The sequence below is a fragment of the Aedes aegypti genome, unplaced genomic scaffold, assembly GCF_002204515.2.
Source record: "Aedes aegypti strain LVP_AGWG unplaced genomic scaffold, AaegL5.0 Primary Assembly AGWG_AaegL5_hic_scaff_679_PBJ_arrow, whole genome shotgun sequence".
NCBI lineage: Eukaryota > Metazoa > Arthropoda > Insecta > Diptera > Culicidae > Aedes > Aedes aegypti.
This window is the reverse complement of record NW_018736361.1, coordinates 14,311-28,947: the sequence shown is the minus strand read 5'-3', so window position 1 is coordinate 28,947 and position 14,637 is coordinate 14,311. Positions and strand designations below refer to the sequence as shown.

Genomic DNA, 14,637 nt, shown 5'->3' with positions numbered 1-14,637 from the left:
ATCGATTCGTTGCAAGAAAAAAGGAAAATGTACAAACGTGAGTAAAAGAAAACTAACCTAAAAACTATGTCTAAATGATACTTTATGTAACAGGAAAATTTTAATCGCTGCGCTCGGAATTGCGCCACAAATATACGGTTCAAAATTTCGGAGAAGTCGGAGGAGTTTCCCTTGTTGCATCCGCAACAGGTGCTGTAGAAGTTCATGGACATTTGCTGATTTGGACACTTGATTGGTACTTCTGGAGCGTGGCAAGCTCCACCCTAGAAAGTGTTATTGGAATCAGTTGAGGATGTGTATTGATTGTAGAATATGTCGATTGAGAGCTGCTGTAGAAGTTATGGAAATTTGCTGATTTGGACACTTGATTGGTACTTCTGGAGCGTGGCAAGCTCCACCCTAGAAAGTGTTATTGGAATCAGTTGAGGATGTGTATTGATTGTAGAATATGTCGATTGAGAGGTGCTGTAGAAGTTATGGAAATTTGCTGATTTGGACACTTGATTGGTACTTCTGGAGCCTGGCAAGCTCCACCCTAGAAAGTGTTATTGGAATCAGTTGAGGATGTTTATTGATTGTAGAATATTTCGATTAAGAGGTGCTGTAGAAGTTCATGGAAAATTGCTGATTTGAACACTTGATTGGTACTTCTGGAGCCTGGTTAGCTCCACCCTAGAAAGTGTTATTGGAATCCGTTGAGGATGTGTATTGATTGTAGAATATGTCGATTGAGAGGTGCTGTAGAAGTTTATGGAAATTTGCTGATTTGAACACTTGATTGGTACTTCTGGAGCCTGGCAAGCTCCACCCTAGAAAGTGTTATTCGAATCAGTTGAGGATGTGTATTGATTGTAGAATATGTCGATTGAAAGCTGCTGTAGAAGTTCATGGACATTTGCTGATTTGAACACTTGATTGGTACTTCTGGAGCCTGGCAAGCTCCACCCTAGAAAGTACTGTTGGAATCCGTTGAGGATGTGTATTGATTGTAGAATATGTCATTTGAGAGGTGCTGTAGAAGTTAATGGAAATTTGCTGATTTGGACACTTGATTGGTACTTCTGGAGCCTGGCAAGCTCCACCCTAGAAAGTGTTATTGGAATCAGTTGAGGATGTGTATTGATTGTAGAATATGTCGATTGAGAGCTGCTGTAGAAGTTCATGGACATTTGCTGATTTGAACACTTGATTGGTACTTCTGGAGCCTGGTAAGCTCCACCCTAGAAAGTGCTGTTGGAATCCGTTGAGGATGTGTATTGATTGTAGAATATGTCATTTGAGAGGTGCTGTAGAAGTTAATGCAAATTTGCTGATTTGAACACTTGATTGGTACTTCTGGAGCGTGGCAAGCTCCACCCTAGAAAGTGTTATTGGAATCAGTTGAGGATGTGAAATGATTGTAGAATATGTCATTTGAGAGGTGCTGTAGAAGTTAATGGAAATTTGCTGATTTGGACACTTGATTGGTACTTCTGGAGCCTGGCAAGCTCCACCCTAGAAAGTGTTATTGGAATCAGTTGAGGATGTGTATTGATTGTAGAATATGTCGATTAAGAGGTGCTGTAGAAGTTTATGGAAAATTGCTGATTTGGACACTTGATTGGTACTTCTGGAGCCTGGCAAGCTCCACCCTAGAAAGTGTTATTCGAATCAGTTGAGGATGTGTATTGATTGTAGAATATGTCGATTGAGAGCTGCTGTAGAAGTTCATGGACATTTGCTGATTTGAACACTTGATTGGTACTTCTGGAGCCTGGTAAGCTCCACCCTAGAAAGTGCTGTTGGAATCCGTTGAGGATGTGTATTGATTGTGTCATGTCTACCTATCTCAAGTGATATTAATTATTCTGCCTTTTGGATTGGTACCTTTTATCTGTTCGTACCTACGGTATTTCTGATCTATAAGTACTGGCTGCAGTTGGCGCAGAAGAGAGACTTCCCGAACTGTGGACACTAACATATTATATTATTCTTTATTTTCAGGATATAAAAGTGACGACGAGGATCATGGAAACGTGTGTTGAAGATAATCGATTTTCTTTGGGGTGGCGAATTGCCAATTGTATCTATTTTTGAAAGTGTGGTGAAATTTCCAAATGTATCTGTTTTTGAAAGTGTGGTGAAATTGCCAATTTGTGTTGAACCAAATTGTTCTTCAGAGCTGACGAAATTGTCGTTTATTGTGAACATAGTTGTTCTTTTGTGAAGCGATTGTTGTATGGAGACGAACGAAATTTTTCTTTAGTGTTGACGAATTTTTCAAATGTAATGTAATGTAAAATCCAATGATTTGAATGTTTTGTTGTAGTCTTGGAATTAGCAAATTTGCGTATTTAAAATAAGATCGTGGAATTCTTTGGATATATTTTCGATTGTTCGTTGTATGAGTTGTTGCAACTTGTAGCTGGCTTTTAAAGAGTTATTAGAAAGTTTCTAAAGGTGAAAGGACTGTCATGTCTACCTATCTCAAGTGATATTAATTATTCTGCCTTTTGGATTGGTACCTTTTATCTGTTCGTACCTACGGTATTTCTGATCTATAAGTACTGGCTGCAGTTGGCGCAGAAGAGAGACTTCCCGAACTGTGGACACTAACATATTATATTATTCTTTATTTACAGGATATAAAAGATTGTAGAATATGTCATTTGAGAGGTGCTGTAGAAGTTAATGCAAATTTGCTGATTTGAACACTTGATTGGTACTTCTGGAGCGTGGCAAGCTCCACCCTAGAAAGTGTTATTGGAATCAGTTGAGGATGTGTATTGATTGTAGAATATGTCGATTGAGAGGTGCTGTAGAAGTTATGGAAATTTGCTGATTTGGACACTTGATTGGTATTTCTGGAGCCTGGCAAGCTCCACCCTAGAAAGTGTTATTGGAATCAGTTGAGGATGTTTATTGATTGTAGAATATTTCGATTAAGAGGTGCTGTAGAAGTTCATGGACATTTGCTGATTTGAACACTTGATTGGTACTTCTGGAGAACCCAGGAACCCTTACACTGAGAAAAATCTACACGTCATGGTCGTGTGTTTTACTTATAGATTTGCGCAATGTCATTGGCAATGAGGAAAACCACATGATTTGAGTGTGGTAGCCATATGGATTTCGTCATTGACTTCAAAGGTATAATAACATGTGTATCAGCATTAGGTTGTCATGTGAAACAAACATGAATTTCCAAATATTAGGGGGACACGGGGCAGTATGGACACCCTAAGGAATTTTCCTATTTTGACTGTAAATACATGAATATTATACAGTTTTTCATATGCAGTATACTTTTTAGAGTTCTTAAGCATTTGTTAAACATTGTTGCAAAACTTTGAAAAAAAATATTTCATTTCCAAAAAAAGGTTTAAAAGAAGCTTATATTTGGTAGTCATCATCAAGCTAGCGGGGCAAAGTGGACACCCCCATGGGGCAGTATGGACACCTTAACGTTTATAGGAAAATTGTCCCGCGATCATTCCCAGAACCTCGGAAAATGAAGTACACATTCAAGAAACCATAGTGATAGTTCACTGTACCACTGGAAACATGATAAAAACCAATTTACGATATTTTTCATAGAGATGCTTTCAATATTGCCTCCAGATTAGTTTTAATACAGAATTGACGATTTTCAACCGATTTATGGTTCCGCATCGTAATCATTGCATTAAACGCAAAATAGTTTTGTGTATGAAGTTACATTTCTTTCTTTTTAAAGTGTCAGCTATGCTTTGTCACCCGGTGTCCATATTGCCCCAACAGTATAAGAAATTTTCATATAAGTTTTTTAATGTCTTAAATTAGCAGAAAAAAATCTTCTATATTTTTGAATCGAGCATAAATAATTGAAGATTCAGTCAAGAGCTGCATTTTCGGTCAACTTGCAGTAATTTGCCTCTGAAATTTTATTTGGTGAGGTGTGAATGTTATAATTTTCGAACCCAAAAAATCAGGCTCAATTTATTGCTATAAAATCAATGTTTAAAACATTTTTTCTGAAATTTTAGTAGACAACTTACTCTTTCGACAGGTAACTGAAATATTGTTTGTATCTAAAGCGTAAAATTATTCGCATATGCAAAAATGCAGGGGGTGTCCATTCTGCTCCGGGTGTTCATACTGCCCCCGGTACCCCTAAATCATGAAAACCAGCTGATTTGCTTATTGAATTAGAAATGTAGTAGCTTTAGATAGTCATGTGTGATAGAACATGAATATCATGAGACTGAAAGAATAAATTTGATAGAGAACTCTTGCTCCCCAAAATATGGATTCGAGGCTCCTCTGCTCGTCGCAAGCTCACTTGAATGTTTTTTTCCAAACAAGTGAGTCAGCAACAAGCGGGGCGCCGCAACTCCATATTTTGGGAAGCCCGGGATTAGCATATTTCCTTTTATTTGAAGCTGAAAGCTACACTGAAATGAATTTTATTGTAGAAACTACTGAATCCATGGTAAAATTAAGAACTGCACCAACGATTTTCAACCGACTACATTAATCTGTTAACTCTACCAAAACATAGTCAACATCACTACACAAGAAAATTTCTTCTGTTGATTTAACCAGAGTTGTAGTATTTTTGACTAGAAACATTCTTGATTTGAGAAGTTTAGCATCATACTTTTGACCACACTGTGTTGTACGGTTGGTGTCACGGGTTGAAATACAATGCTTTGTAGTGGATGCTACTATGGACATAGTCAAATTTACTGCACTGCTCAGTGATTTTCACCAGATTATAGTAAGCTTAACAGATTTTTGTAGTCGGTTGAAAATCGTTGGTGCAGTTCTTAATTCTACCATGGATTCGGTAGATTATACAACAAAATTTGTTTGCGTGTAAGTTAAACACACTGAATCCGTGTTGGGTAATGATCTATGCACCCATAGGTTAACGCATACGAATTTGAAATGGAAAGCTTCAGGATCTGATGTGGAAAACTATGGAGTTTATGTTGTCGGTTGATGAATCAGTCCATGAAGCAATATTAAAGAATTGAATGTGTAACACACACGAAGTTTGTAAGAAAATCACAACAAATCGATTTAGACGTTAAAGAATCGATCAATAATTTTGAACACACGGATCAAACGTGTGGATTTTTTTCAGTGTATAATTTAGTAAATAGCGGTATTTTGGTGCTTGAGGCAAAAACGTGTTCAGCAGTGTTACCTAAAAAATTAGTTTGGAGCAACAATAAATACCATCTTATAATACATACAGATATCACATTGAAACAACCAATAAAGCAAGCTACTTTCAAACAAACCCTTAAACTCACAATATATTTTGTTAAAAAAAAAGAATATGCTAAGCTTGGGAAATTATAAAGCGTGAAAGAATTTCGAACGTAGAAACACTATATTACAATACTATACCTATTTTACTATACTTTCAGCAATAATCATGCAAAAAAAGAACGACGGATTCGCGTCGTGTGTGCAGAACCTGTATGAAGATCCTGCTTTACGCGATGTAACTATCGTCGTGGACAGTGACATAAATCCGTCCGAAACCGTTTCTGTCCAAGCTCACCGAGTCGTGCTGGCCACAATGTCCGATTATTTCCGTGCAATGTTGTACGGGCACTTCAGCGAGCGCAATCAACTGGAGATCCGGCTGTTTGGAGTGTCCCATTCAGCTTTCCAGCATTGTCTAAGATTCATGTACTTCGGATTCGATGGAACCCTAGAAAAAATGTCGTTGGATGAAGGTTTGGAATTTTATTCATTAGCCAGGATGCTCCTCATAGATACGAAGGTCAAGGAAAGCTTCTCCGAATGGGTTGTTGCCAATGTCACGAAATGGGAGAAGCACTTGTGGAAAATTTTTGCTCTGGCCATCGAATACGATTTACGATTGATTGTGAGTCGTTGTGAAGAACACTTATCGGATGTTGCAAACCAGCTTCTCATTCAAGATTCTTTTCTAACGGTTCCCTTGACTGTTGTTCAAAAGGTTTTAACATGCGAAACGCTGAATTGTACGAAAAACGAACTGCTATTGGCAATAGAAAATTGGACCAATTCCAAACAAATCGACGATCATGTAAAACAAGATATGCTCATGATGATTCGATCGCGAACAGAACCGTTTTTCAAAGGACAAAAAGTGAATTTCTACAACAGCTTGGATGTAGACCCACAGAATTCACACCTCACCGGATTGGATTCATCAGCACAATATTACAAGACAAACATGTACTTTCGCAAATGTATCATGTTGTTCGGTGTGTCAATTGTCCTGAAGCGGAACTCAGAATCCAGTCGAAGCATCAATTTGAAAATGGAAATCATTCAAAATGCAGTGGTTTTAACAACAAGGAATGCAGTCGTCAATTTTGACCTCAACGAATCAGCTTCTCGCGAAGTGAACATATTTTTCCCAGCCATCAAGTGCTGTGCCTACATAAACTATATGTTCACGTTTAGCGGGAACGGTGAAGGTTTACAACCAGAAATTTGCACATACGGAACAATCATTCACGATTTGGCTAAAGCGAACCTATCTCACCTTGTGGGAATCTATCATAGCTGTGCTTCGAATACAGGAGCCGATCATTGTGAGAGTTGCCAAAAACAATATAACCCTAACGAAAACGAAGGCCGCCACAATTCGATCAATGAATATCATGATGTCGAAAGCAGTGAAAGTTCCTATCAGAATGATGCTGAACCACTATCGGAACATTCATTTAGGACCGGATCGGGTAATGCGTTTGACGAAACTGTTAGTAATGATTCCTTTCGGAATGACTCGTTTAACGAAATCAATCATGACGATGAGTCTCAGGATGACGAAAACAGGGAAAGATCTTATCGGAGTGATTCCGGCTCTATGTCGGCAAATTCCTTCCGGAATGATTCGTTCAACGAATACGATGATGAGAATGAATCTCATGATGATGATAACAGACCCTATCGGAATGATTCCGAATCTCTATCGGAAAGTTCCGTTACGGCCGAATCCGATAATGAGCTAGAAGAAATAATTCGCATTGATTCCTCTCGGGATGGTTCGTTCAACGAATTCGATGATGTCTATGAATCTCATGATGACGAAAGCAGTCGCGGATCCTATCGGTATGATGCCGAATCCCCATCGGAAAATTCCTTCCGGGATGACTTGTTCAACGAGTTCAATGATTACAGTGACTCTTATGGTGATCAAAACAGTGGAAGATCCTGTCGGAATAATTCCGACTCGCTATCGGAAAATTCCCTTGTTCCCTTGCGGTATGAAGACGATGAAGCATACAGCGAAAATTACTTCCAGGATGATTCGTTCAGTGAAGTGTATGATGACGATGATTCGAACCTGGAGTATTTCCAAGACTAATCCTGTCTTTGGTTATCACATACACCATTGGAACATTTTTTTTATTTGTTCGTTCAATATCCAATATGTTTGGCAAATGTTGTTAAAAATCAAACTTGCGATATAGAAAACCTAAATAAACAAATGGAAAAGTGTTCTGAAACCCTCATGTAATTTAAACCGAAAAGGATTGGGTCGACGGTTGCTCCTATAGTATAGGTATCCGGGTAGAGAAGAATGACAATTAAATGTCAAATTCTACAATTTGTTTGAATGTCTAAATTTGATTTTTGTTGGTTTGACATAAGAGTTAAAAAAACAAAAATAACTGAGTTTGTATGGCATACAAACTCAAGACATAAGGACATAACAAAATAAGTTATTATTGAAAAATTGATTACAAAAAAATACTAAATGAGATTTTCGGTAACCATTCCTAAATTCCTATCGGTTGCAATTGTGGACAATTGCAACACAAATCCAATCTCCCATCAATGTTGCTGAACAACGATCGGAAACGCGAGGCACGATGAATTTTCGTAGGCATCAAAACAGAATCTGCGAATAAACACAAACAACCGTTCGGGCGCTTCATTCGTTCGTGTTTCATTTTCGGATCGCTGTTTCTCCCGACGCTATCATCGGGTGATTTTCCATCGCTCGATAATTTGAACGGTACGATCCACACTGCCTACTCTTCGCGAAGAACAGGAAAATATTCATTTCGATCATCTTCATGTGGGCTTGCAACAATCACGCTAAACTTGCTCCGCTCAAAAATGAGTGCCAAGCGCACAAAATTGGCCTCTTTTCGTGCAGCACAGATTCTGTGCAAAGGGACTGTTCACAGTTTTGTGCAAACGGTGGTAAACAAAACTGAATTAGTGAATTGCGCACAGAGGAGGAACACTTGGAATGCGGAATTCGTTTCCATTTTTGTTATGCTTCTGAAAACATAAAAAAAACATTCCAATTTTAAAGATTTTCAGAAATTTTTTCATTTGAATGACCGAAGCGGAAGCAAATGGGGAAAAAACTTTCGCATTTGCGATCATTTTCCGGCTTTTCGCTAGAAAACATCTCAGATAACTCCCCATCTTACCAACGGCCAACTGTTTGCTGCCACGCGGGATATCATTGAAAGTTCCGTTTCCAACGATCCCGGACAGCCGAAGGCCAAAACGTCGGCAACTCACAGAATGAGTGCGACCTACTCAGAATTTTCACTCAGTCAGCCAGTTCTGCATTGGTTGCCTCATTCTGTGTAGCTTTAACACATGCGCTGCGTGGAGCTGGCTTAGCGTGGAGTGTTTGCTTGTCTTTGCGAGAAGAAGCAACCTTGCAATGAATCACGAGAATGAACAGCGCGTGGATAAATGAATCCTACGAGTGGAAAGGCTTCGCGAACCACTTATCGGTGTGTTCATTTTGCTTCTTCGGCGTTGCATCCGTTCGCTTTTTGCGATGCTCTTCGTGACGCAAAAATGAAAAATGAATTTTGGCGAATGTTGGATCGCGAAGATGCGTCGATCATTGTTCACGAAGAAGATCCATCGCAACCCTGTCTCCCATAGCTTCTTTACCATCCTTACCATAAAAATAGTGTTTTGTGAAATTTTCAGCTTTCTAGGTGATGATTTGAAGGTTTATATGGAAATCACTATGGAGAAATTTCGAAAAACAGGTGCTGGCAAGTACTAAAGAAGAACCTAGGTTAAGAGAAGTTAGGATAGCGTTTGGTAGATCGATGTGCACAATAGAAGTATTCAAGGGTGGTACTGGCGGCTCTTTATTGCTACCCCAACTTGTAGCTGGTTCTAAAATGTAAACAACCATACAAAATTACGACCAAACAATGGTGAAGGCGTAATCAATTTTGTCGAAAACATCCATTTTGGGAATTCAGCAGAATTTTCTGATTAAATTGCTAACAGCGCACTGTAGTAGCATGTAGCTAATAATTGCTTGCTAACAATATCTTCCAAGCGCATTTATTACCTGTAATCTTGCGAATAATATTTTTTACTATTCCGCGTTAAGCCTTAAAACTGGTTCTGGACTTCAGTTGGCGGCTTTTCAATTTTACTCCCATTTGACAGCCGCCCTCCACCCTTGGAAGTATTAGATTTAGAACGCTAGGGGCGCTGCTAGTCCCATACAAGGGTTGTGATACACTGAGGAAAGCAAACGTAAGACTGTCATAAGATTTGCTTATGGAATTACGACACAAGAAAAATCTTTGAAATTCATAAGACCATCGTATGGTTTTCGGCAGATGTTGTTTCCATAATACATCTCGAAGGAATTTCGTAAGATGATCTTATGAACCAGCATTGACTTGATAACAAAATCCATAGATAGTCTTATGAATTACGTTCTGATCCATTCTTGGTTCCATAAGACTGTCTAGTGTCATTTGAGCTTTAGATTATAAATTTCAATGAATGAATAATATTAATCCGCATTGAAAATAGGTTAACCAACTTGGGAAAATCAAATTTTCATCCATTTTGTCATGTGGCAATTCGATTAAAGCACTTTACTGTAAGCATTAGAATCGATTTGCGATACGACAAAATGGATGAAAATTCGATTTTCTCTAGTTGGCTAACCTATTTTGAACGCGAAGAAGTATATTATAGCAGCGAAACATTATTGAGAAAAGTTGTGAAGAACGCCTGAATTGGTGCAGGTTTACGTTAGGGGCGGATTAATGGATGAGGGGGGTTTGTGATTTCTTACGCGTCATACAAATTGTTTTAAATTTTCATTCAAAATCTTATTCTTTGGATCCAATTCCATAATCTGATCGAAAGAAAGTGTTATTTACAGCAGAATTGATGATAAATAGAAAATATTTACCCTTTGATGCATTAGAAACGGAGTCAGCCAGCGACAAATCAGCAAACACGTCCATTTCGGAAGCCATATTGAATTTATGATAGTGAAATGGCTGTACCGAGAAAATTTGCCTCACGTGGTTCTTCACAATGATGAGCAATGGGGTTCATAAGCGTTCTTATGACATTAACAATTGATTGTTATGAAAAAATTACACTTGTCTTATGAATCTCAATCTCGCCGAGTGAAATACGCAAGTGTCTTATGAACCAACAAAAAATAATAAAAAACGCGTTCATTAGTGTGATCTTATGAAATTCATGCGAGATTTTTGCCTCAGTGTAGGGATAACTCAACCACAGTAGCCTTGATTTTTGTTGGCGCCAACCATCGGTACTCAAAGTGTCAACGATTGTTTTGGTTTTATTTAGTCATTTCGTTGTGCATGAGAAGTGAACCGAGTAAAAGCGAAAGCAAATGTTGTTGAATTGTAAGGAAGAATGGCTAGAACAGTTGGAACTGAATGAAACATCATTTACTTACTTCTTCCACATGATAAGAACGGATCAGATTGTGTTGAAAATATATTTATTGATCAATCTTTATCATTCGCGTTCGTGATCGTCGGAAGGATAAGCAGTTGGATTTTTGTATTGTAGAGTAGATACTCCATCTCTTGTTTTTCCCCTCCATCGTATAGCAATTGAAGAATGATGTGATTTTTTTTTAAAGGATACAATTGAACAAAAAGTGATTAATAAAACATATACAACTCCCAATGTTGAAATAGTACTTGTACGCACTCGAACCGCTTACATGGAACCATATAGTCTAAAGGACTTAAGATAAAACAATTATTTGTAAAATTTCGCCGCAGCAGTAAGGAATCGTCTCCCTCCGACACTCTTGAAGCAGCAGTTCGAAAAGTGTCGGGAACGAAAAGCTGTATCTCTATTTTGTTTCAATTCTTGATAATTCTGCTTTAAACTTGCCATCCATTGCGCGGCCATCACAGTATCTGTAGGGAATCTGAAATAAAAAGTGGTTTTATCATGTAATTTTGAGATTTATGAGCGTTCGTCACCTGTAGAACGACACACCCAGACGGGACTTTCGTCTGTACGTTGAATCACAACTCTTGAGAGTATATGAAAAACCCATTTTGGTAACAAAACACTTCACTCGCGTAAGAACGTTGATTGAGTGTATATTTTGGTTTCGAATGCATGATTGCTATGATTGAGTTGATGAAAATTTGACACTTTGAGTACCATCACAAAAATAGGCATACTAGATGTTGGTCACAAGATTTGCAGCGACATTAGCGGTCTAATTTATTATGTCTATTATGTGCACAAACACAATTGGACCAATAAATGATTTTGAAACTATCTCGTGCAAAGGTCCCATTATGATCGCAGCAAGCCGTGCGCGCGAACGGCTGTGTTTTGAATTTTGTGTCACGTTTACCTCGCATCGCGTTTTTGTTTTTCTTTTTTTTTCGGTTCGGCTGGTGAAAAGCAGATTCGGCGGATGGTGTTACGCCACGTGCAAATGTTCTGTACAAACATGTTTTCCAAAGTTATAAGTGTTTTTTTTTTTCTCGGGGATTATATCTGGAGCTGTTTAGTGGAATTGTTTTTCTTTTTTTTTTTTTTTTTTTTTTTTTTTTTTTTTTTTTTTTTTTTTTTTTTTTTTTTAATTTCTTTATTAGTATCATTCCAAACATTACATTCATTATTTCCTATATCTAGGTGTTCTGTGTTATTAGACAACACTATCATCCTAATTTGGTAAAACAAATCTAAGATTTTATTAACATTTTGTTAACAACATATTACATTTCATTTGCCGTAGCAGTTCAGATTTTTTACAGGTGAGTTGATTTCACCTGCTTATAAGAGAAAAAAAAAAGTTTTTAATATACTTAACCTAACTTAACCTAAACATATAACGCATTAATCGTGGCAATAGTAGAATGTAACGATTTTTGCCTGAAATTATTGATTATTTTATTTGACATTTGTTCCAATGTTTCAACATTGGATATCCTATGTAACTCATTGGTACTATACCAGGGAGGAAGCCTCAGAATCATTTTCAAAATTTTATTTTGAATTCTCTGCAGAGCTTTCTTCCTGGTATTACAACAGCTAGTCCATATTGGTACAGCATACAACATGGCTGGCCTGAAAATTTGTTTGAATATCAAAAGCTTGTTCTTAAGACAAAGTTTTGATTTTCTATTAATAAGGGGATAGAGACATTTTACATATTTGTTACATTTGGCTTGAATGCCCTCAATGTGATTTTTGAAAGTTAAATTCTTATCTAGCATGAGTCCTAGATACTTAACTTCATCTGACCAATTTATTGGAACCCCTCTCATCGTGACAACATGTCTACTTGAAGGTTTCAAATAAAGAGCTTTTGGTTTATGTGGGAATATTATTAGTTGAGTTTTGGAAGCATTAGGAGAAATCTTCCATTTTTGCAAGTATGAAGAAAAAATATCCAAACTTTTTTGCAATCGACTACAGATGACACGCAGGCTTCGTCCTTTGGCGGAGAGGCCTGTGTCATCCGCAAACAAAGATTTTTGACATCCCTGAGGTAACTCAGGTAAGTCAGATGTGAAAATATTGTATAATATTGGTCCCAAAATGCTGCCTTGGGGAACACCAGCTCTTACAGGAAGTCTTTCAGATCTGGAGTTCTGATAATTAACCTGAAGTGTACGATTTGACAGATAACTTTGAATTATTCTAACAATGTATGTTGGAAAATTAAAATTTTTCAATTTTACAATCAAACCTTCATGCCAAACACTGTCGAATGCTTTTTCTATGTCTAGAAGAGCAAGACCAGTAGAGTAGCCTTCAGATTTGTTGGAAGGGATCAAATTTGTTACACGTAAAAGTTGATGAGTGGTCGAATGTCCATGGCGGAATCCGAACTGTTCATTGGCAAAAATTGAATTCTCGTTGATGTGGGCCATCATTCTGTTCAAAATAACCTTTTCAAAAAGTTTACTGATGGAGGAAAGCAAACTGATTGGACGATAGCTAGAAGCTTCTGCAGGATTTTTGTCTGGTTTTAAAATTGGAACAACCTTAGCATTTTTCCATTTGTCAGGAAAATATGCTAATTGAAAACATTTGTTAAATATATCAACTAAAAATGATAAGCTACTTTCTGGAAGTTTCTTGATGAGGATGTAGAAAATTCCATCATCGCCAGGAGCTTTCATATTTTTGAATTTTTTAATAATAGTTCTCACTTCTTCCAAATCAGTCTCCCAGGCATTTTCGAAAACGTTCTCTTGATTGAGAATATTTTCGAACTCCTGAGTAACTTGATTTTCAATTGGACTAGTAAGTCCTAAATTAAAATTGTGCGCACTTTCAAACTGCATAGCAAGTTTTTGAGCTTTTTCGCAATTAGTTAGTAATAATTTGTTTTCCTCTTTCAATGCCGGTATAGGCTTCTGAGGTTTTTTCAAGATTTTAGATAATTTCCAAAAGGGCTTAGAGCCGGGGTCCAATTGAGAAATTTTATTTTCGAAATTTTTGTTTCTTAAATCTGCAAAACGTTTCTTGATTTCTTTCTGCAAATCCTGCCATATAATTTTCATAGCAGGATCACGAGTGCGTTGAAATTGCCTTCTCCTCACGTTTTTAAGACGGATCAAGAGTTTAAGATCATCGTCTATAATCACGGATTCAAATTTTACTTCACATTTTGGAATTGCAATGTTTCTGGCTTCAACAATGGAATTTGTTAAAGTTTCAAGAGCATTGTCAATATCAATTTTAGTTTCTAAAGAAATGTTAACATCAAGATTAGAGTCAACATACGTTTCATATATATTCCAGTCGGCTCGTAAATAATTGAAAGTGGAGCTGATAGGATTGAGAATCGCTTCATGCGATATTTGAAATGTAACAGGGACATGATCAGAATCAAAATCAGCATGAGTAACTAATTGGCTACAAAGATGACTAGAGTCGGTTAAGACCAAGTCAATCGTAGATGGATTTCTAGAAGAGGAAAAACATGTAGGGCTATCAGGGTATTGAATTGAGAAATATCCTGAAGAGCACTCATCAAATAAAATTCTGCCGTTGGAATTACTTTGAGAATTATTCCATGACCGATGTTTGGCATTAAAGTCACCAATGACAAAAAATTTTGACTTATTGCGAGTTAATTTTCGCAAGTCAGTTTGAAGCCAATTAACTTGCTGTCCAGAGCATTGAAAAGGCAAATAGGCAGCTATGAAAGTATATTTACCAAACTGTGTTTCAACAGAAACACCTAAAGTTTCAAAAACTTTAGTTTCAAATGACGAAAACAGTTGATGTTTTATACGCCTATGAATGATGATTGCAACTCCCCCACATGCCCCATCAAGTCGATCATTACGGAGTTAGGATCTTTTTTAAATTTGGATCCAGGTTTTAAATAAGTTTCGGTAATAA

At 37.3% G+C, this 14,637-nt stretch overlaps 1 protein-coding gene and 1 long non-coding RNA gene across 2 annotated transcripts; one reads left to right on the top strand and one right to left on the bottom strand.

Annotated features, from left to right (window-relative positions):
• The first annotated feature begins 5,375 nt into the window (after positions 1 to 5,375).
• LOC5579356 lies at positions 5,376 to 7,478 on the top strand. Its single transcript, XM_021857057.1, has one exon. The coding sequence runs from the start codon at positions 5,405 to 5,407 to the stop codon at positions 7,334 to 7,336; it is 1,932 nt and encodes a 643-aa protein (XP_021712749.1). The 5' UTR covers positions 5,376 to 5,404; the 3' UTR covers positions 7,337 to 7,478.
• A 3,249-nt stretch (positions 7,479 to 10,727) lies between these two features.
• LOC110681297 lies at positions 10,728 to 11,595 on the bottom strand. Its single transcript, XR_002503157.1, has 2 exons — positions 11,241 to 11,595; positions 10,728 to 11,185 (listed from the first exon to the last, which is right to left on the bottom strand). It is a non-coding gene; the product is annotated as an uncharacterized LOC110681297 (long non-coding RNA).
• Between the last annotated feature and the right edge of the window lie 3,042 nt (positions 11,596 to 14,637).